Genomic DNA, 23870 nt, shown 5'->3' with positions numbered 1-23870 from the left:
TGCCCTGTGTGATCTATGTACTGTACTGAGAGACAGATATATAAATACTAGGACAGGTCTTACGTAAGATCCTGTAGGGTACAGTCCTGATGTCTTAGTCCCTCACACAAAAGTTTCATTCCAGAGTCCTCCAGAGCATTGTCTGACAGGTCCAGTCTGGTCAGAGAGCGGTTTGTAGTAATAACAGAGCGGAGATCATCACAGCAGGAGGAGGTCAGACGACAGGACTCTAACCTGATGAGAGATGAGGGATCTGCATTAGGTCATTTCTTATCATTCCCAGCCTCACACTCAGCATGATGCCATCATTGTTAAATAAACTATATAATGAAGATACATTATTGGTGAATATATATATTCGCTATAAGGCTGTAGGTATCTGTCCCTGTCAGGGCCAGCTCTAGGGGTGTTCGACCACTGCGGTTGCACAGGGGTGCCACCCATAGAGGGCGCACCACTCCACAACATCCCGATTTCAGCGGGACAGTACTGTCCCGCAGTTCCACCCGTGGGCCCGAAGTGGCCCGCGGGTGGTCACATCGGTAGGTTGGGGACCCCACTGCCGCAGCTGTGCGGCAGTGCCAGAGCCCCAGAGTGTGAATGGATGCCGCGCGCATGCGTGCGGCATCCATTTACTGACGAGAGAGGGCTGGGGGAAGCCCAGCCAGTGACGGAGGGCTGGGCTTTACCCCCAGCCTGACGTTATTTGGAGGCGTGCCATGCGGGGATGCCTCCTAATAACGTCACTTAGGGGGCGTGGCATATTGTAATGTAGCCACACCCCCAATTTCAGGCGCACGCGGCTTCACCATGCGCGATTACAGGGCGCAGTGTGACGGGCCGGCACAGGGTGTTCAGACCCCTGGAGCCGGCCCTGGTCCCTGTTAATGATGATTTGAATTACTGTATAGTATACAAATTGAATTCTAATAAATAAATAATCTACAAATATCAAAAATATAAACATAGTAATGATAGATGATCTAATAATCTATTTACATTAACATTCACCAATGAAGACATCTCATTTTCCGGTCCCCTTATGTGAAAGATACTCCTGCTATCTGTACCCATATACTGTATCATGTGATAGCCTGGCCCTGATATACAGTATGATATTATAGCCACTCCCGCTATCTGATCCTCATATACCATGTGATAGCCACTCCTACTCACCGGCCCCCATATATGATGTGATAGCCTCATACTTGCCTACCCTCCCGCATCTCGCGGTATCCTTCCATTTTAAGGTGGGAGCTCCCGCTACCACTGAAAGAAAAGCGAATCTCTTAGTTTCCCCATCTAAAATCCGGACTGCGCATGCCCGAGTCCGGATTTGACGGGGCGGAGCTCAGGTACGTCATGACGTGTGATATTGTTACGCTTAATATACAATAGGCTGGCCACTGCGGGGTTGTGGGAAGTGTTGGCCAGTGCGCCTAGCATAGCACATAGTCACTCTGTCACAGTGCCTTACCTAGAGCCCCGATCCCAGTACATCTCTATGTGTGAAGACAAGAAGTAGATGGGCTGGTGGTCGGCAGTGCACCCTGTATGGCAACAGTGTCATTACCTTTCCGGTGGCTCCTCTTCAACGCAGCAGGACCTGCTTCCTCCTCCATGGCAGCCACACTAAAATGGTCAGAGCAGTGAGCATCTAGCAGCAGCCCATGAGAAATTGGTAAGTGACACACTGGGGAGACTGCACCCTGATGGTGTAGATGAGGGAGTCAGTATTAATAGTCAACTCCCAGTACACACTGAGCTGGGTTATTATTTACAATAGAGGGGATTGCATAGTGATTTATGAGGGGAGGACGACACAACTCCCAGCACACACTGATATGTGGTATTATTATATAGAATAGATAGGATTATAGTGATACATTAGGGTAATAGTAATAAGACAGATTCCAGCGCATACTATATGTGGTATTATTTTCATATAGAGGAGAGGAAACTGTACAATGATATATGAGACACCAGCCTACACACAGCAACTGGATAGAGGCGATTCTTACCCACAACCCCTCTGCTTTCCGCAGTATCAAACCCCGATCTCCAATTATTGTGGTGCTCCACCCCTGAGTAGCAATAGATTCACTCATGGGCAAAGCTAGACACTTCCTTTGTGCGGAGCATGGCACCACCCGATGGCGCATACAACCACTGACAATAATCTCCATGAAACTGATTTTCAAAAGTAGGCAAGTACAGTATGGATATCCTGGCCCTGATATATGATGTTATAGCCACTCCCGCTATCTGATCCTCTAATACCATGTTATAGCCACTCCCGCTATCTGATCCTCTAATACCATGTTATAGCCACTCCCGCTATCTGATCCTCTAATACCATGTTATAGCCACTCCCGCTATCTGATCCTCTAATACCATGTTATAGCCACTCCCGCTATCTGATCCTCTAATACCATGTTATAGCCACTCCCGCTATCTGATCCTCTAATACCATGTTATAGCCACTCCCGCTATCTGATCCTCTAATACCATGTTATAGCCACTCCCGCTATCTGATCCTCTAATACCATGTTATAGCCACTCCCGCTATCTGATCCTCTAATACCATGTTATAGCCACTCCCGCTATCTGATCCTCTAATACCATGTTATAGCCACTCCCGCTATCTGATCCTCTAATACCATGTTATAGCCACTCCCGCTATCTGATCCTCTAATATCATGTTATAGCCACTCCTGCTATCTGGCTCCCATATATCATGTGATAGCCACTCCTGCTATTTGAGCTCATATGTCATGTGACAGCCAATTACCTATCATCATACCATATGATAATAGCAGAGCCAGATTTAGACCTAATGTGGCCCTAGGCAAGATACCAGTTTTGGGGCCCCCCTCCCTCAAACAATCCATAGCACTATATATTAATTTCTGATTCATGCCCTTGTACAGCATCCTTAAAAAAGGTCCGCTGCGGACTTGAAACGTCGGCTATGTATGTATGGGTTGGGTAAGGTATGCCGGCGCTCAGAATCCCAACGCTGTCATCCCGACAAGGTTAGGATACCGATAAATGCCGGTAAGTATCCTAACCCTACCCTTCCCTCCCAGCAGCCTAAACCTAACCCTCCCCCTCACAGCCTTAGACCTAACCTTCCACCCCCAGCAGCCTAACCCTAACCCCATTTAGCACAGAACCCCCCTCCCCCCACAACCCCCCTTTCCTCACATAACTGACCCCTCTCCCCTTTCAGCAAAGACCCACTCTTTCACTGACCCCTCTCAGCACAGACCCCTCCTCATAATACAAAACCCCTCTTTCCTCACATCACTGATCCCTCTCAGCACAGACGCCCTATTTCCATGCATCACTGACCCCACAGCACAGTACCCTCTCCCCTCACAACACAGACCCCCTCTTTCCTCACATCACTGACCCCTCCCCCCTCTCAGCACAGACCCCCCTCATAGCACAACCCCCCTCCCCTCACAGCAGAAACCCCCTTTCCCTACCTCACTGACCCCTCTAAGCACAGACCCCTCCTCCTCTCACATCACTAACCCCTCTCAGCACAGATACCCTCTTTACTCACATTACTGACCTCTTTTTCCTCAGCACAGTCCCCTCTCAACCCTCACAGTGCAGACCCTCTCTTTCCTCACATTACTGACCCCCTCTCCCCTCACCGATCCCTCTTTCCTCATATCACTGACCCTTCCCCCCTCTCAGCACAGCCCCCTCAAAGCCCAGGCCACTCTCCCCTTCCCTCACCTCTCACAGCACAGCACATTTCTCCCTTCCCCGCTAGTTCCAGCAAACTTACCTGTTGGCCAGGGCCCTGGAACATTATTTGCGCCGTGGACCTGTCCTGCATGGGTCCTCACACTCCGGCTCCCAGTAAGTATAACTGCGATGTGACTTGATGACATCACGTCGCCCTCACGGCGCAGTGCTCCTGTATAGGGATGGGGATGTTCTCAGCCGGCCGCCTACCCTGTGGGCCAGCCCTGTCCAGAAACTCTGCCTCCTCCTCCCCCTGCCTGGTAGGGGCAGGCTCTCAATGTGCTGCTGCTGTGTGTCCTCTCGCCGGCTGGTGCTAGCAGCAGCAGCAGCATCCGCCTAGGTTACCTAGCGGTTTATCCGGCCCTGGATAATAGCCTCTCCCACTATCTGATATATGGGAACCGATTGCACCATATCTGATTGTCAGCATGAAAATAGCAAACTGTACGTAATGAACCTGCACCTAGATGTGCTATTTGTCCATGCACCTAAAAATCAGAGAGCATGGTTGGTGTAACGGTTAGTATTACTGCCTCAAAGCACTGAAGTCTTCAGTTTGATTCCCACCATGGCCCTAAATGTTGGGAGTTTGTATATTCTCCCCATGCTTTAATGGGTTTCCTCCGGGTGTTTGCGTTTCGTTCACTAACCAAAAATATACTGATAAGTTAGTACAGATGTGTCCTCACGAATCTTTGCAACAATTATTAACCCTAGTGTGTGTATGTGTGGTAGGGAATATAGACTGTAAGCTCCACTGGGTCAGGGAACGATGTGAATGGGCAAATATTCTCTGTAACATACTGCAGAATATGTGTGCATTATATAAATAACTGGTAGTAAATAATGAATCCATATGGTGGAAATAGTAATAATGTGACATAAAGTCCACTCTACAATCACTTTATATCATCTATGTTGAAGAATCTTCACCTATGAAATTGATTTTGAAGCCATTTTAGCTGTTACAGTATGTAGGACTTGCATGGTGCAGTGATCCTTAGTAGAGAGAATCTTCCAAGAAGGGCTCCACTTTGGTAACTGGAGGTGCACCTAAATTCTGTATCACTGTGATAAGCAGTGATATAGCTTCTTAGTTATTGCTGACTGTTAAAAAATAGGCCCCAGATCAGAAAATTCGGCCACAGCACCAACGGAAATGGCTGCAGCCTAAACTTGCTCTGTTGTAGCCGCAGCAACATCTACATTTCTGGTCCTCCCACGGGTCTGACAAGCCGGACTGAGGCCACCACCAACTACGGAATTGCCTCCCTCTATGCATGCAGAGGTATGTTTCCCCTCTAATGCCCAGCAAATGCCAGCACCTGGGTAAAGAGAGATGCCAATCCAAGATGGCGGCAGCGGTTCCCGCTGTATCTTTGCTGCTTTTACCTTATCCTTTCTCTTCCTCATCTCCTTCTACTCCCTCTATGCCCCTGCAGGAAGATATACAACCAGAAGTGCTGGCACCCTAATCTGATAAAGTGAGGGCAATCAGGGAGACTATGGCCCCACTGATGAAGGAACAGGCAGATTCCTTTAAACAAGCAATGCAGGAGGCTAATAATAATATTGTACAGCTAACACAGTGGGTCAAGGCTATTAAGATCAAGCTGGGGGAGACATCTCATGATGCCTCTACTTTAAAGCAGCAATATGATACACTTTACCAACAGCACCGGTAGGTTCTTAATACAGTGAATGAATTTGAAAACCACTCTCGACAGAACAACCTGAGAATGGTGGGCCTTCCTGAATCCATTAAAGGGGATGCCCTGACCCATTTTATTACCACCACTCTCCCAGAGTTATTAAAGGTTTGCGACTCCTGTGCTGACATGGTTGTGGAGCGAGCTCATTGCATTAGACCTCCTCATGATACCTCTGAAGTTCACCCCAGAGTCACTATATTTCATTGTCTTACCGTTCTACACTGCAAGGCACTTTGGCATGCATCCAGATGTAACCGAACCATTGTTTGGGAGGGGCACAACTTCACATACTAAAACTTTATTAATTATTTATATTTTTATATCTATTTTATTTAGTTTTTTTTAGTATAAAGGTTATATTTGTTTAATATATATTTTCTATCCAGTGGAGTAGAGAGGATAGCTAAGAGCTTATATTTAGATGTGGAGTTAAAGTTTTAGTATGTGAAGTTGGGTGTAATCACAGGTGTCCCAGATTATTAAGTTTTCAATTGAAAAGATATCTCAGTAACCAATGGAGGACAAATAACAATTAAGATCAACGGGTATTTAAGGTCTATGTGACTGGCTCAGAATTACTCTTTGAAAAAGCTCCCTGTTTATTGGAGCGAAACGCATTAAAGTTTGATTAGCTAATTGATGAGAGACCACGTGAAGTTGGGTGAGATTACATACTTTACTCTCACCATTATTCCTGCATTACCTGAGGACACTGCACTCAGCCGCGCTATTGGGACCTTGGAGTTACAGCGTATCTAACTTGAAAAGCGGGGGACCTAACATTCACAACAGACGGCGGTGCAGTCACCTGGCTGACATCTCGCGGCAGTAAAGGCATGGGCAGTCTGCGGCTGCCAAGCCACATATGACTTGTGGAACTTACAACTCACAGTGGTCTACCTCCCATACTGTTGGGGATTACATTACCCTAGTGGTTATCCATGGACTTGAATTTGTCAGGAATGATTACCAGGTCCAGATGTAACGCTTGTGCCCCGATACACCTGTTCTCGATCTAAATGGTGTTCAGTCGGACCTATACCTGCCTATATTAATAGCATATATTTGCAGGTTCCTTTATGGAATTTTTTTAGATATTTTGGAACAAATTGGGACTTTCATTGTAGGTTCTATGATCATGATTATATCTTCACAATTTTAGTACATGCTTTTTATTGTGTATTTCTGATATCAATATTGATATTTTAGAGATGTGTTTATATATATCATATTAAAATATCTGAATTTCACCTATCAGACCTCTTGATCATTTATTAGCGCACTTGGATATATATACAAATGCTCATATCCAATATTACATGATATGCAAATTATCATACACCTCTAGACTCCATAGAATCATATTCATATATTCTATTTAAGTGTGATTGCGCGGAGATATATATATATATATATATATATATATATATATACACACACACACACACACACACCACACACATACAGACACACACTATATTTGTTTTCCTTTTTCTTGTGGAGGGGCCGCCAAACTCTAACTTGCCTCTGGGTGACTGGGAAGAACTTACCCCTCTGATCACCAGCACACAGCCAAGTAGGCCCCACTGTCCCCCTTCCCTGGGTATCCCCTATCTAGCTTCTAACCTTCAATTGGTTGATGTATGGAGGACATTTCACCCCACAGATAGGGAGCATACATGTTTGTATATACGCCACTTTGTCTCATATTGATTACATCTTACTGTATGATAAGATTTCCCGAGTTGATGTTTCCAGTATTGAACCTATTGGACTATCTGACCAAGCTCTAATCTGGTTCTCCTTCATTCCAGTCACTGATAGCGATTCTTACAGAACGTGGAGATTCCCCTCCTACTAAGTGAATTCTGTTACATTTTGAAATATGCTATAGGCAAATTATGTACATAACAATGTTGACTATGTAGACTCTCCCTCGCTCTATTGGCAGGTGGCCAAATCTGTTCTTAGAGGGGAAATAATTGCATATACTGTACTTCTAAGCAGAAAAAGGAGTGTGCACAATTGTATGTGTAGGCTCAAGGTGACCTCACTGCTTCTTTTTAGGACTTTAAGTCTTGTCCCTCCCCACCTTCCTGTGAAAAGTATAAAAAGGCCAAGTCTCATTTTGAGGGGGTATTACACCAGCTTGCTTCCCATCATACTTTTCGTAAGAATTGGCAATATTATAAGCATGGTAATAAAGCTATTTTCTAATTTGTTATGTAGCCGTACTACCCCTTATTCTGTCTCTGCCCTTCGGTCTTCAAATGGTTCTAAGATGCGGAAGGGTGAAGACATTGCTATCCTCCTTAGAGATGTTTATGCAGACCTATACTCTCAGCCTTCTATCAATGTAAGCCAGAAAGCCGTGTTTCGGAATAATGCTGCTTTACCTTTGATATCTTCGGACCATGCTGGAATGTTAATGGCTCCTATCACGCCTGAAAAAGTTACCAATACAATTACAAAATGTAAACCCTTGAGAGCCCCAGGCCCAAATGGATTCTCGGGAGACTTCTTTAAGATTCATAGTAAAGATATTTGTCCTCCTCTTATTTCTTTCTTTAACTCTATTCTTTCTGATCTTATTGTGCCACAACATTATAATTCTGCTGTAATGAAGGTATTACCAAAAACTGGACATAATACAGAACTACCTGCTTCATATAGATCTATATCACTCCTAGATGTCGAATAGAAGATATTTATGAAAATAATTTTGGAACGGCTGAAGTTGGTTTTACCTTCTATTATTGGACAGGTTCTCAAACTCGGTCCTCAGGACCCCAAACAGTGCATATCTTCCAGGTCTCCTCACAGAATCACAAGTGAAATAAATAGCTCCACCTGTGGATCTTTTTAAATGTGTCAGTGAGTAATGAATACACCTGTGCACCTGTTGGGTGACAAAACGTAACCTGTGTGAGCTCCTGAGGACCGAGTTTGAGAACCACTGTATTATAGCATCGGACCAAACTGACTTTATCTAGGGTAGTCATTCCACTCTTAATATCCGTAAGGTGATCTCGGTGATACAGTTGTCTGCCCTGTCCTCTGCTCCTTCTCCGCAAGTTATCATTTTCATGGATGCCGGGAAGGCTTTCGACTTTGTCACCTGGGATCACCTTTAATATACATTAAGTAAGTTTAGTTTTCCTGTCCAATTTACTGCCATTCTCAAAGTGTTATACTTCTCACCTTCTACACAGGTGTCCAGCAATGGCTATCTGTTCTCGTCATTTCAGGGTCACTGAGGCACTCGTTAAGGCTTCCCTATGCCCCCTTATTATTTTCCATAGCTCTAGAGCCACTTGCTGTCCTCGGCTGGTTATGCAGAGCTTAAGTTGTCACTCTTCGCGGATGACATGTTACTTTTTTTTATAGACCCTATTTCCTCTATACCAGCTATAATTTCCTTGTTGTCCTGTTTTGTGGGCTAAAAAAATAATCTCCATAAGTCTGAGTTATTACCATTCGGAGGCATCAGCATTATTGATTTACAAGATCCTGCCTTTGCTTATTTCAATATTACTACTACGCACTTTAAATATCTTTGCATTGTTATTCCTTTGATGCTTGCCTTGTTATACTGCTTAAATTTACTCCTGTTCTTACACAGATAGCCAAGATGCTGGAGGCCTGTATACTGTTACCTTTGTCCCTGTTCAGATGGTTGGCTTTAATTAAGAGTGTGACCTTCCCGAAATTATCATTCCCGATTCAAAGGCTTCCCATTGCTTTATCCTCATCTGATATTTTCACTACTTTCTTGTGGAGGGGTGGTCATTGGATAGCAGTCACCAATCTACAACTGCCCTGAGATAAAGGTGGGCTAGGCCTCCCAGACATTAACTTGTTTACTAAAGCAGTGTTCTTTAGGTATATCAATGTCTTTTAGATAGGGACATTTATACCCATTCTCCTTCTGAACCTGCTTAGTTTACCCCCTTCTCTGAAGCTGCATTGCTCTATCCACTTAAAAAATTATCCCCCCCATATTTATCATAATATTGTCTTTCATTAGATCTACTTAGCATGGAAATCTATCTGTTCCAAACGGTCTCAGCCTTAGATCACATAGAAATTTCTCCCATTATGGGGAAATCTTCTTTTTATTCCAGGGCTAGATAACTTGGAATTAAATTGAAATTAAGGACGTATTTAATCCCGTTTAGTACCCTCCATGATAAGTATCAGATCACACGTAAACAATTTTTCATGTACATGCCGGTTTCCCACTATGCTAGATCAGTTATGAAGCAGTGCCACATTCGGCCTCTCCTGATTCTATTCAATCATTATCTTTTCTCATACTGCACCGCTACAAGACTAAATATCTCAGCTCAGAATTGGTGAAACACACCCCTACCAGGGTCTGGAAACAGACAGTGGTAGCTTGGGAATGTGATATACCTTCTATTACTTCCTCTGATGCTCTTTTGAATCACTATGATGCAAACACAACTTTTTTCCACAACTTTTTGGTTGTGTCTTAAGATACGAAGGTTTTGGAGTAAGGTTGTGAATTATATTAACACCATTTTTCATTTTCAACTTCAGATGGGCCCAGCTGCTCTGCTTTGTGCTATTTTTTCAAAGTAGGCTATTGCGTTGAATGGTATTCTGATTATTCCTTTATTGCCCATGATTGTTACGATTGCCAAAAAGGACATTCTATGCACTTGGGCTTCCTTGGTTCCCCCCTTTTTTTTAGAAACAGTTAAGTCCTTGCTGTTTATAACACTCTATTATGACCGACAAGATATTTGCATTTGTTGTGTCACTCGACTCCTCTGTCCAAGCTAATGCTGGGTACACACGGAATGATCTGTTCAGTGAACGATATCACTGAACGATCTCTCTTGAAATTCCTGGTGTGCTGGATGAATGATATTGTTCATCCACAAATCAACGATTTCATCAATGATGAGCGACCAACGATCGTTCTCCCATATAGAAAATTAACGATGTCGTTCAGATTGGCCTGCATGCATGCCAGATGGACAATATCGTTACCGTCCAGTGGGAGCGTGCATTGCTGGTCGTTTATTGCATACGAATGGAACAATATGAAAGATATACCGTTGAACGATATAGTTATCGTTCATATTGTAACGATACTGTATATCGATCTGTGTGTATAAATTAGCCTACATCGCCCCTTGTGAACCTAGTACTTTTTGGAGGTCTACTGTTTAACCCATTTCTCCATTTGCATCCACATTGTATATTTCACTGCACTCTGGTGGTGTGTATATCTAACTTGTCCCTGATATTTCCCCACTCCTCCTCCTCTTTATCATTCTCTCCTTCCCTTTATGCACTCATCATATAGGTCTCTCACATTGGTACTATTGACTCCTATTATTATGGTGTATTTGGTCATCTTATGTATTTTTCATGAAATTATGATGATCTTGTATATTTTCTGCTTTACCAATGTACGATGCCTTTTGCTACTTACACTTGCTGTAATTTTCTATGTTCTATTGCACTTAATAAAAAGATTTAAAAAAAAATAGGCCCCTAAAAGCCATCTAAGGCAAAACATAAAATTACAGTGAGATAGGAACGGTGTGACCTGTATGTGTAAGATGTGATATGTATTTATACGTGTAATTCAAGATATTTATGTAAATTGGGTAACTCGCATTAAAAATGTACAGTAACAAATAAGAGGCTGCACTCAATGTCTCTGATTCACATTGTTCTTATTTTCAGCCTTGTAGTACAACATTTTTATCAATAATGCAGGAATAAGGCCATTGTTATTGTCAGAAGCATTACTGTATATCAAGGGCTTCTGCTAATGTACATGGGAGGTTTCTGTGATCCCTGAGCTCACATTAGGACACCTGTGTTATGATATGACATGTGCACCACCCCAGGGATCTCTTGTGTCTTGCTAAGTACCACAGTCCCCATAATTCTCAATGGGGACTGCCGTCTTGTGAGGGCAGTGACCGGTTACCCCAGGAAAGCCCATGACTGGACCAGGAGTGTCCTTTGGATGCTTTGGACAGTGCTGTACATCCTGGTTCCGTTGGCCCTGCCCCCTCAATGTGATGACATGTCGTCACATGTCTGGGATGGCACAAGGTGGAAAATCGTCCTGCTCCAGCACGGAGATAAGGTTACAGGAAAATGGGTGGTCCAGGGAGAAGACAAGGCAGATCCAGGATCACAGGCAGAGGATGGGTGTAGGCCGCAGATGAAGAAGTAGAGACTTGTCTTTCATGTGGTGCACAAAAGGAAACAATAAAACCTAACTCTTATTGGATTAAATTATAAACCACATCAATTAATTTAAAATTGTTTCATAAAAATATAGCACAGAAGTGTATATAGGTAATGAATTGTGTAATGTAAATTCCTGCTGTGCACCTAGAAACAACTATTATATAAAATATATCACAATTAGAGAATCTTATAAGATCTGTATTTGCTCGTCGGGAGGCTTGCCACCTGGTGGGTTAGGTGCAAGCCTCCCGACGATCGCGAAGAAGGTAAAGTGAAAGAACTTTCACTTACCTCCACAGCCAGGAGGGAAAGCGGGTCTCAAGAGACCCGCAAATCGCAGGTCCTAGGCACTATAAATGGACACGCACACGTACGCTGGGCACATGCTCAGTATAAAGGGCTGAGCCACGCCCCCCGTTAGATTTGACCTCTGCGTGATGGAGGACACAGTGTCTGTGTCTGCCACAGACACTCTGCTGGTGTCCCCATCTGTCAGCAAAAGAGGTAGGCAGTCCTCCAGGCATAACCTGGATGATGCTGCTACTACTTCTTCCTCAGAGGAAAAATTTATTTTCAAGAGAAGAAAATGAATGAACCCTGTCAGGTCGGAGGACAGCAGGGACACCTCTAAAGAGGGGGAGATTAGTCAGGCTGCAGAGACTCCTTCCCCTCCTGCATCTTCTCACAGAGTGGTGAGAAAATGGTCATATAAAAATAAACATATTGACAGTATTTCTTCAAGCGATGCCTGTCCAGGCAAAAACATCTCTTTCCCAGGTATTGCCTGTAGCTGGAATACCTGTAAGGTCCACAGCAGACCTCTCCTGCCCATGGCCAGCACATATTTCCTGACTCAGACCAGCAGGTCGCGCCACAGCATGCTCATAAGGGTGCTAGTCACCACCGCACACCACCCCCGACTCACTCACATAGGGATGCTAGCTACCTTCCAGTAGATTGGGAGTCAGAGGAGGTAACTAGGACTAGCACGTCCTCTCGCAGAGGTGAGTATAGTGATTTACAAATGGCCCATGTAGCATTAGCTGGCATAATGCCCCCATCCAAAATTCATTCCTCTCACTGGGTCCTGAGCGAGCGGTCCCAGGTATACAATTTTGCTCAGTTAGCCTTTAGAATGGCTCTCATTAAGGAAGACGAAATGGTTCTCCGCAACCATACTGGCACCCCTGACAAGCAGTTTGACCCGTGACCAGCGGGGTGCCCCCAGAGCTTCAAGACGAGGATTCTCCCGGACACGGATTGCGAGAGGCCCCAGATCTAGGAATGCATTCCCCGTCCAGAAAAGACAGAGGATACGTTAAGTCAGTTGCCTTCGCTTACTCCTCCTCGTCTTTCCCAAACAATAGTTTCCTGGAGGCAGATCACCACAGACAGGTGCTTGCTAAGGATTGTGGAGAAAGGTTTGTCCCTTCCACTTTTCCATTTTCTACATCAGGTATATCCCTGTTAAAAACCGCCAGTCTTTTATTAGAGGGTGTCCTAACCCTTGCCCTTCAGCAGGACAAAATAGAATTTGCAGATACTTCCAAGAGAGGCTGGATCAGTCACCTATTCCCCGTCAAAAAACAGGACGGTTCATACAGGCCACTTTTAAATGTCAAAACCCTAAACAAATATATACAGTGGGGCAAAAAAGTATTTGGACAGCCACCGATTGTGCAAGTTGTTGCACTTTAAAAGATGAGAGAGGTCTGTAATTTCCATCATAGGTACACTTCAACTGTGAGAGACAGAATCAGAACAAAAAATTCCGGAAATCACATTGTATGATTTTTAAACAATTTATTTGTATATTCTTGCGGAAAATAAATATTTGGACAATCAAAAAGTTTAACTCAATACTTTGTAAAGTAACCTCAGTTGGCAATTACAGAGGTCAAATGTTTCCTGTAGTTCTTGACCAGGTTTGCACACACTGCAGCAGGTATTTTGGCCCACTCTTCAATGCAGATCTTCTCTAGATGTTTCATGTTTTGGGGCTGTCGCCGGGCAACACGGACTTTCAACTCCTTCCACAGATTTTCTATTGGGTTGAGGTCTGGAGATTGGCTAGGCCAATCCAGGACCTTGAAATGCTTCTCCTTAGTTGCCCGGGCGGTGTGTTTGGGGTCATTGTCATGCTGGAAGACCCAGCCACGTTGCATCTTCAATGCTCTTACTGAGGGAAGGAGGTTTTTGCCCAAAATGTCACGATACATGGCCCCATTCATCCTCTCCATAATACGGATCAGTCGTCCTGTCCCATTTGCAGAAAAGCATCCCCAAAGCATGATGTTTCCACCCCCATGCTTCACAGTGGGTATGGTGTTTTTGAGATGCCACTTATCATTCTTTTCCCTCCAAAGACGGCGTTCTATTTTGGTCTCATCTAACCACATGACATTCTCCAAATCCTCCTCTGGATCATCCAGATGGTCATGGGCAAACTTTAGACAGGCCTGGACATGTGCTGGCTTAAGCAGGGGGACCTTTTGGGCGCTGCAGGATTTGAATCCATGATGACGTAGTGTGTTACTAATGGTAACCTTTGTGAGTGACTGTGGTCCCAGCTCTCTTAAGGTCATTGACCAGGTCCCCCCGTGTAGTTCTGGGCTGATCCCTCACCGTTCTCAAGATCATTGATACCCCATGAGGTGAGATCTTGCATGGAGCCCCTGGTCGAGGGAGATTGTCAGTGATCTTGTATTTCTTCAATTTTTGAATAATTGCGCCAACAGTTGATCTCTTCTCACCAAGCTGCTTACCTATTGTCAAGTAGCTCATCCCAGTCTTGTGCAGGTCTACAAGTTTGTCCCTGGTGTCCTTAGACAGGTCTCTGGTCTTGGCCATGGTAGAGAGGTTGCAGTCTGACTGTTTGAGGGTGTGGACAGGTGTCTTTTATACAGTTAACCAGTTCAAACAGGTGCCATTAATACAGGTAACGAGAGGAGGACAGATGACCTTCCTAAAGAAGTAGTAACGGGTCTGTGAAAGCCAGAATTCTTGCTGGTTGGTAGGTGTACAAATATTTATTTTCCGCAAGAGTATACAAATAAATTGTTTAAAAATCATACAATGTGATTTCCGGAATATTTTGTTATGATTCTGTCTCTCACAGTTAAAGTGTACCTATGATGGAAATTACAGACCTCTCTCATCTTATAAAGTGCAACAACTTGCACAATCGGTGGCTGTCCAAATACTTTTTTGCCCCACTGTAAAACCTCGTTCTTTCCATATGAAGGGCTTAGTGCATGTACCCTTCCTACTCGCCAAGAATGATTTTTGTATCAAAATAGACCTCAAAGAGGCCTTTCACACAATTCAAATACATCCAAATCACAGGAGACACTTATGATTCCTCTGGAATGGCGTCCTCTATCAGTGGACAGTAATGTTTTTCGGGCTATCCAATGCACCTTACACATTCACACGCCTTATGAAGGCAGTAGTTACACACCTCCGTCAGATGGGAGTCCACTGTATAATTTACCTGGACGATCTCCTAGTGGCCCGCTTGGACCAGGACTCCCTTTTACTCCACATGGACCTTATACTGTCTGTCACGGACTGAGGGCTTCATTCAGAGCCGCTCGTAAGCGGCCGCTCGTTCGTTCCGAGCGATGTTTGCACATCTGCGCATGCGTACGGATTGTAATACGCATGCGCGAACCAGTCAGTGCGGCCGAAAATCGTGTGCTCGCTAAATAGCGAATGCCTGCTATTTTGAGTGACAGGAGGAGGTGTATGTGGGTGGTAACAGGGGAAGGTGCTTGAAAACGGGGAGTGGAGATCAGAACGCAGGCGTGCCTAAAGGTCAAAATGGGCGTTTTAAGGGTGTGCATAATTAACAAAGCAGCGTCATCGACCACGTCACTTGGTTGTTTTATAGTCAGAACTGCTCGCATGATTGCGGAAGGAAAATCCAACCACAAGAATAGCGAGCAGTTCATACGCTGTTCGATGTACTCGATTAATCTAATAAATAGCGGACATGACGTATGATGCGAGCGGCCAGGGGGCGTTTTTTTTTCAAAATAACGACCGCATGTTTTGTTCGCTCGTTCAGACATAGAGGTGTGAACAGACCGCAAAGAGCGAACGGTTAATCTAAATAGCCACCCCCTTTTTCTGAACGAGCGAGCGCAAATAGCGTCCGGCTCTGAATCAGACCCTGAGTAACTTGGAGTTGTGTTCCCGAACTGGGGTGTTGGACAGAGACACCTGGATCAGTAGATGGTTTGAAACTGGATGGTTTCATATAATTTCTGCTCATACAGTTGAAATAAAAGAAGATTGTAGTGTAAGATGAAATACTATAGTCCTCTGAGCAGAGATAACGCAACTAGAAGATGCTGAATAAGATTGTAGGGGAAAGTCTCTAATTAGTCATTGAACTTGGAAAAGGAACTGTAGACTTGGAACTTGAACTTGATCTCCGGACTGGAGTATCGTGAACTGAACTAAAGCACTTGGATTTGACTCCGGACTGGAGTACTGTGGATTGAACTGTAGAACTTGAATTTGACTCCGGACTGGAGTACTGTGGATTGAACTGAAGAACCTGGAATTGACTCCAGACTGGAGTACTGTGGATTGAACTGGAGAACTTGGATTTGCTTTGTTGTGCTGGAAAGCATAGGTTTCACACCGGGAGCTCAGGAACATAGGCCATGCTGCAGCAATGGACAATGTTGTACTGGCAACCAGCATGTGTTACAGGGAGGTCCTTTATAGCACCAGGCTGGAGTGGATTGGCTGAGGCAACTAGGGACTGCTGCTGACTGGATGCATTGGTATCACCTGACCTGGCTTAAGAAGGCTGCGCCCAGGTCCTGGAGAGTTTGAATGCTGGTGCACCGCATGCGCAGGGATCTGCGGCAGTGGGACACAGGCAACAGCAGGGATGTTGCAGCCGATCCTCCAATGGAGGCCCTGCACCGGAGATTGTCAGAGTAGCAGACCGATGTCATGGCAGAGTGCGACGGCACAGACGCACAGGAAGGTACAAGGGTCTGGGGCGGAGGTCTCTGCCATGGTTTGTGACACTGTCGCTCCTACAAAATCTAGGGTTTACCATAAATCTCAACAAATCTGTGTTAATCCCTTCACAGGCAAACATATTTTTAGGATTCTTGAAAGATACCCCTTCTTTATCAATAGCCGTTTCCCCAGACAAGTGGAGGGATATTCAAAACTTCGTGTCTCAAACCCTCGAACACCAATTCTTAATGAGGGATTTAACTAAAGTTATTTGCAAAATGAGAGCCTTAGATCCAGGGTTTCTCCATGCTCCCCTGGTATGCAGGCACTCTCAGAACCTCCGCTCAACTCTCCTTCGACAAGGTCGGGATTGGACAGACAAAATCCTCGTACATCCCACAGTTCGCAGAGAGATCTGCAGCTAGACAGCCCTTCCCCTACCCTCTCCCAGACTTCTGCTTCCTCCTCCACTGGACATAGTCATCACGTCAGACGCGTCTCTTTCAGGCTGGGGAGCGTATACAAAACACAAAGCAGTAAGAGGAGGGTGGCCGGCTCAAGATCAATCTATTGGAATTGAGGGTTGCCAGGTCAGCTATTTCTGCACTAGTCCCACTGAATTCCTGGGGGGATATCTGTCCAGCTCTGCCTGGACAACAGGCCAGCGGTTTCTTATCTCAACAGAATGGGAGGCACTTGATCCCTAAATCTCTGCCAAGAGGCAATAGACATCTGGAACTGGGCGGTGGAGCGCAATATACGTTCCCGGAGAGCTAAACGAGTTAGCCGATTCCTGATCCAGGAAAAAACTCACACTGGATCGGGCAACTCTGAAACTGGAGGTGTTTCTCAACATTGTGAAGACCTTTGGACAACCACAGGTGGATCTGTTTGCAACCCCGTCAAACACTCAGGTTCCAACCTTCGTCTCCAAAATCTGGACTCAAGGGGCCATGCACATGGACACAATGGCCCTCATTCAGAGGCACTCACAAGATGCGAGCGGTCGTTCTGAATGAGGGTGGCCGCTTGCATTTTGAAGTGCAGCCTCCTGGTCACTAGCTAAGCTGTGGGTTACCACCCACAGCTCTAGCGATGGACCAGGTTGATGGTTACGATGGTCAAGACCATCGCGACCATCGGGGCTTGCGATGAGACCCTAAGGTTGGGTCTCGGCAACCGCAAGCCCCAGGGAGCTTCCTGCTCTGATCGAGCAGGAAGCTCCCCACTGACATCACTGCTGATGTCAGTGCGGCCGCCCACAAACGGCAGAGGTTCCTTAAGGAACGCCTCCGTTTGCCCAGCCACCCCCCTCCCCACGGGGCAAGCTGTCAATCACCACTGACAGCTCGCCCCCTTTGGTGCGAGACCCATAGCGACGGAGCGCCCATCGTAGCCGGGTCTCGCGCATGCGCACTTCGGAGCCGGCTCCGACGTGCGCATGCGCAGTGGCCAAACATCGACCCGCTTGAGAGCACCTAGCGCTTGCAAGTGAGTCTGAATAAGGCCCAATGTCCTTCCCATGGACAGACCTTCCTTTTCCTTACGCTTTTCCCCCTCCGGCCATGCTACTGAAGGTCCTTCAAAAGATCAAAGTGGACAGGATATCGCAACTCATTCTAGTATATCCCATCTGGCCCTCCAGAGTTTGGTGCCCTTTGATCACACCTTTATCTGCAAAGGTCCGAAACTTCTCGGCATGTCCAGAGACTGCTTCTAGGGGACTCCAGACCTCCCAATGTCGCTATCCCCATTGCATTTGACATTACTAGATTGTTGACCGCTACTAACCTCTTGGCTTCATCTATGGCCTTGATAAACGCATCTCTTAGACCCAGAACAAGGTCCAGATACCAATCCATAATCGATGAGTTTCTGTCCTGGCGGGCTGCTCAGGCTCTGCCCTCCAGCTCTCTTTCCGAACCTAACTTAGCCCTAGATTTCCTAGCTACTAAGTTCGAGTCAGGCCTCACTTCTGCCACAATACATTCATATGGCTCGGCACTGGCTCTCCTTATTCCAGGCCTCACAGAAAATAAACTATACCTTAGACTACTTAAGGGTATTTTCTTGTCCAGGCCTCCATGTCCATGTTACCACCTGGGACATTAATCCCTTTTTGAATTTTCTTGCCACTATTCCTACTACGGCAGACATCCCTAACCTTTCAAAAAAGCTAGCTTCACTCCTAGAACTGGCATTTGTTGCCAGAGGAGCAGATACACACATCTGAACCCTGGATGACAACCACTCCACTGGGTTTCCATATTGTTTTGAGAGGACACACAAAGACCAGTTCCATTCAGTTCCCTCCCTCTGGTGGAGTTTGATCTACTTAGAGACCAGTCAGACGCGGATCTTTGCATAGTCGACTGCTTATCTACCTACCTAACACTCATAGCCCCACTGAGAGATAACATTTCTAACCTCTTTATCACTTGCCGTAAACCCTTTCGTTCCGCCAGACCTTCCACAATCAGGGGTTGGATAGTTTCTGCTATGCAGAGTTCATTCCCTTCGTGGGTCATTCCCTTCGTGGGGCTGCCGTCACATCGGCAGCGGCTAGGGGCTTGACATTACAGTCCATAATGCGAGCTACTCGTTGGTCTTCTACACATACCTTCGTTAAACACTATTGGAGGCCTTCTGATACGCAAAGGATAGAATTCCTTAGAGCAATCACCAAGTACGTGGTAGTCTACCCACCAGCTGTTGCTAGGTGGCAAGCCTCCCGACGAACAAACACTAGTTTGTAGGAATCTATGACCTGCAAGCTCTCTTTTTTCTAGGGAATATGATTGCCACCTAGCAACAGCTCCCACTCAACCCACCCTATACCTTGCTAGGTCTGCTGGCTTTAAGTTCTTGTGTCAGTTACGAGTTATACCTGACCTCTCCTTTACTTTCAGGTGCTACAAAGGTCCAGAAGATGCAGCAGCAGTCACAGCTACCTAAGGATCAGAAATAGTTTTATCCTTATCTTCTACACTCACCACAAGTTCACAGGTGTTTAAGACTATGTTCCAGTTTCAAGTCAATATAGGAGATCGTTCTTCCTCCATTCCCAATTGCCTTCCTGATTACCTTATACTACAGTTTGCTGGTTTCTAGTAAAGGTATTGTTTCTGCATCAACATAGTCTCCTGTCTCCTTTGTTCTTAGGTTACAGGAATTAAGGCTATTTCACCCTTCCCAACTTCTCTCTGGTTCTAGTCAGGATTGCCATCTGTAAGCTTCTGTAAAATCTAACAGGGGGGGTGTGGCTCAGCCCTTTATACTGAGCGCGCGCACGTGCCCAGCGTGCGTGACCGGCGCATGCGCTTATAGTGCCTAGGACCCACGGTTTGCAGGTCTCCTGAGCCCCGCTCTACCCCTGGCTGTGAGGTAAGTGAAAGTTTTCTTTCACTTTACCTTCTCCGCGATCGTCGGGAGGCTTGCACCTAACCCACCAGCTGTTGCTAGGTGGCAATCCTATTCCCTAGAACAAAGAGAGTTTGCAGGTCATAGATTCCTGAAAACTAGTGTAATTTGAATACAAGTAATTCCAAGTATCCCTAATACTGATGTCAGTGTCTCACTCATACAGTATCTGGGGTACAGACCTTTGTAGAAATGTAAATTAATTAATGTGGTTTATAATGTAATCCCAAAAAGATAGGTTTTAATATTCCCTATTGTGCAGCAAATAAAAGACAACTCTCTCCCCTTCTTCACTGTTTATGTCCCAGTCAGGTGTCAGTGGTAGCGCCCCCTATACTCTGTAATGGGAAGTCTGGTGACTGTAATGTGAAAAAAGCTGTATTCAGATCATAAATGTGACATCATGTGTATACAGATCATAAATGTGACATCATGTGTATACAGATCATAACTGTGAGTCACATTTATAATCTGAATACAGCTTTTTTTCACATTGTTTGGGAATGCCGCCTCGTTCTTTGATATTGGAACCTTTGATGTGTATATAATATATATATATATATATAAATATATATATATATATATATATATATATATATATATATAATCACAGGGGCTCTGCACCACTCACCATAATAACAATAATAATAATACATATAATAAACAGTGGGGTTTTGGTTTTGGTTCATGAATTGATCAATGCATTTAAGCTTGCAGCCCGCTTCACGGGACCCCACTTTACTGCAAGTCCCTACTCTATTGCTCAGAATTATAACATGGACATAGCCATCGCATTAGTGTTAAACTCAGGGTATGCTATCAAGGTTTAAAGCTCACAGCAACTTTGCTTTTAAATGTAAGACAGTCGCCAAGCACACCTGTTGCAAAGCACCTAGGAAAAACAGCACCCCAAATCTAGGAATGGTGAGTGCTGTGGATTAGTGCTTTTTGTGTATATTGTATATATTATATATATATATTTATTAGGGATGTGCAGGCTCGGATAGGTTCGAGTTTGCACGTTGAGTTCGGATTTTTCCCTCCAAGAAAACAGAACTCAGAAAGAGGCAAAACGTCATCTTGCATGGACGAACATCATCATTCCTGGTCAAAAGTCCAGGAATGATGATGTTCGTCCATGCAAGATGACGTTTTGCCTCTTTCTGAGTTTCGTTTTTTTTGAGGGAAAAATCCGAACTCAACGTGCAAACTCGAACCTATCCGAGCCTGCACATCCCATATATATATATATATATATATATATATATATATATATATATATATATATATATATATATATAATTATATATACACACACACAATCTAGTACACCGGCACTCCGTGTAATTGGGCATATAGCCCTAACCTGCTCCGGTGCCCTCCAAGGAGGACAGCACCCCCAGCTTATTCACAACAGCAAAGTACAGGTGGCACTCGGAGTCTTATAACCATCACTACTATATACCTTGGGCATATAGCCCTAACCTGCTCCGGTGCCCTCCAAGGAGGACAGCACCCCCAGCTTATTCACAACAGCAAAGTACAGGTGGCACTCGGAGTCTTATAACCATCACTACTATATACCTTAAAAATTGCCATTTTTATGGTATACAGTGTTTAAAGTTTTTTTTTTTTACAAAATTGTGTTGAATAAGTTGTAAAAAGCTGTTCTTGACCTTATTCAATCATAAAAGAAACCCGACAATTTCAGAACGGTTTTGGAAAAAAATGTTGTCAGTTAAGTGGTTAAGGTGCACGTTTCCCTTGTAATTCCAGAACCAGGACTGGTTCAGAGCCCAGTTCTGGTTGTGCTAAGTACAGGCGAACAGTACACAATTTTTTCCCTGTACTTACACAACCAGGACTGGCTAGGAAATTTCCGGGGCTGATTGTGTATTTAGGGTGGGACCCCACATAATTATTTTTTTTTACTTTAACTCTTTCTAAGCATTTTACAGTAAGATACATGCATGCATCTCACTGATGTATGTATCAAAACGAACGGCTCATGCTGAAAATGAAAGCATGAAGCAGTTCTATTCAGTCGGGGCTTGGAAGTTCGTTTTGGTGTTCGATTTGTACATGAACATGCAAAATCGAACATTAAATCACTGTTCAAAAATGAACCAAATTGAATTCGATTTAAAAAAAGGCTTCTAAAAATGAATTTTAGTAAATGTGGAATTTGAAGAGCGATTTGTACTTTTGATGTGATTCAATTTGAGGTGAGCTTAATTGAACATCAAAACGAAAGTAAAAATGAACTTTGATAAATATACCCCCTAGTGTTTCTGTGACTTTGCCCTGTGTGATCTATGTACTATACTGAGAGAACAGATATATAAATAATAGGATAGGTCTTACGTTAGATCCTGTAGGGTACAGTCTGCATGTCTCAGTCCCTCACACAGAAGTTTTATTCCAGAGTCTTCCAGAGCATTGTGTGACAGGTCCAGTTTGGTTAGTGAGCGGTTTGTAGTAATAACAGAGCGGAGATCATCAAAGCAGGAGGTGGTCAGACGACAGCCGTCTAGCCTGATGAGAGATGAGGGATCTGCATTAGGTAATTTCTTATCATTCCCAGTCTCACACTCAGCATGATGTCATCACTGATAGAATAATACGGTGTAATGTATATACAATTATTGGTGTATGTATCAGTTATAAGACTGTAGGTATATGGCCCTGTTAATGATGATAGCAAATTACTGAATACAAAAATCAAATATTAAATCAGAACTTTCTTATATGAAAATAATTGACAGATATAAACAAGTTTCTCATTTTTCAAAATATACTTGCTTAGTAATTTATTTTCCAATCAAATGCATTTCGGTCCCCTCATAGTATCTGCACACCCAAAAGACAATACAGAATCCCTTAACTGGTGCCCCTGGGGACCCAATTTTAAGGATGGTCTATTGCGACACGATATGCAACCAACTATAACCATGGGGGGTAATTGGCTGACACAACAGACTGGCTGCTACAGATGTTTAGGCTGCACTACATGTCAAGCAATGCTAGTGTGTAAACATTTCAGTCACCCATATACCTTGTTTCTAGGTCAGAAACCTAACGGGTATTATCGGCTTATCCACAATATCAAATCCCTGAACAAATTCATCAGGGTGTCCAGGTTTTGTGGAAACCCTATGTTCTATTGTTCTAGCTATGGAGCCTGGGGGCTTTAAAGTATCTCTGGAAATTCAGGATGCTTACCTACACGTACCTGTAGCACCCTCTCATCAGAGATATCTCAGGTTTGCTGTCCTACAGCACCATTTCCAATTTCAGGCTCTGGCCTTTGGACTTTCTACAGCTCCACAGGACTTTAACAAAATTTTGGCTGTCATGGCAGCCTACCTGCGTTGTCAGGGAGTCAGGCTGCTACCATACCTGGACGACCTCTTAGCATGCTCCCCAAAGGTTCTTCAACTACATCTGCAGGTAACCATTGCCCTCTTGCAGAGGCACGACTGGTTGATCAACTGGAAGAAGTCATCCATGACCCCTTCACAAAGGATGGTCCATCTGGGAGCGCAGCTGGATTCTCAGGATCAGAGAATCTTCCTGACAACGGACAAGATTTCCACACTTCAACTATAACTGTGTAGATCTCCGCAGTCGCCGAGTGTTAGTTCATGCAGCAATGCAGATTCTGGGATCCATGGTATCCACCTTCAACATGGTGGAGTATGCTCAGTTCCACTCCAGGCCTCTGCAATGCCTAATCCTTTCCAGGTGGAA

At 44.6% G+C, this 23870-nt stretch overlaps 1 protein-coding gene across 1 annotated transcript in view; it reads right to left on the bottom strand.

Annotated features, from left to right (window-relative positions):
* Positions 1-23870, bottom strand: part of LOC148508053 (NACHT, LRR and PYD domains-containing protein 3-like) — a 108449-nt gene that overhangs the window by 14934 nt on the left and 69645 nt on the right. Inside the window, exons 8-9 of the mRNA XM_088445168.1 lie at positions 22485-22655; positions 64-234 (exon numbers count right to left, since the gene is read on the bottom strand). Coding sequence (XP_088301294.1) covers positions 64-234; positions 22485-22655 — 342 coding nt within the window. The remainder of the gene's footprint in view (positions 1-63; positions 235-22484; positions 22656-23870) is intronic.

Source organism: Taudactylus pleione, unplaced genomic scaffold, assembly GCF_031769625.1.
Source record: "Taudactylus pleione unplaced genomic scaffold, aTauple2 ptg000377l, whole genome shotgun sequence".
Lineage (NCBI taxonomy): Eukaryota > Metazoa > Chordata > Amphibia > Anura > Myobatrachidae > Taudactylus > Taudactylus pleione.
This window is presented reverse-complemented; position numbering and strand designations above follow the sequence as displayed.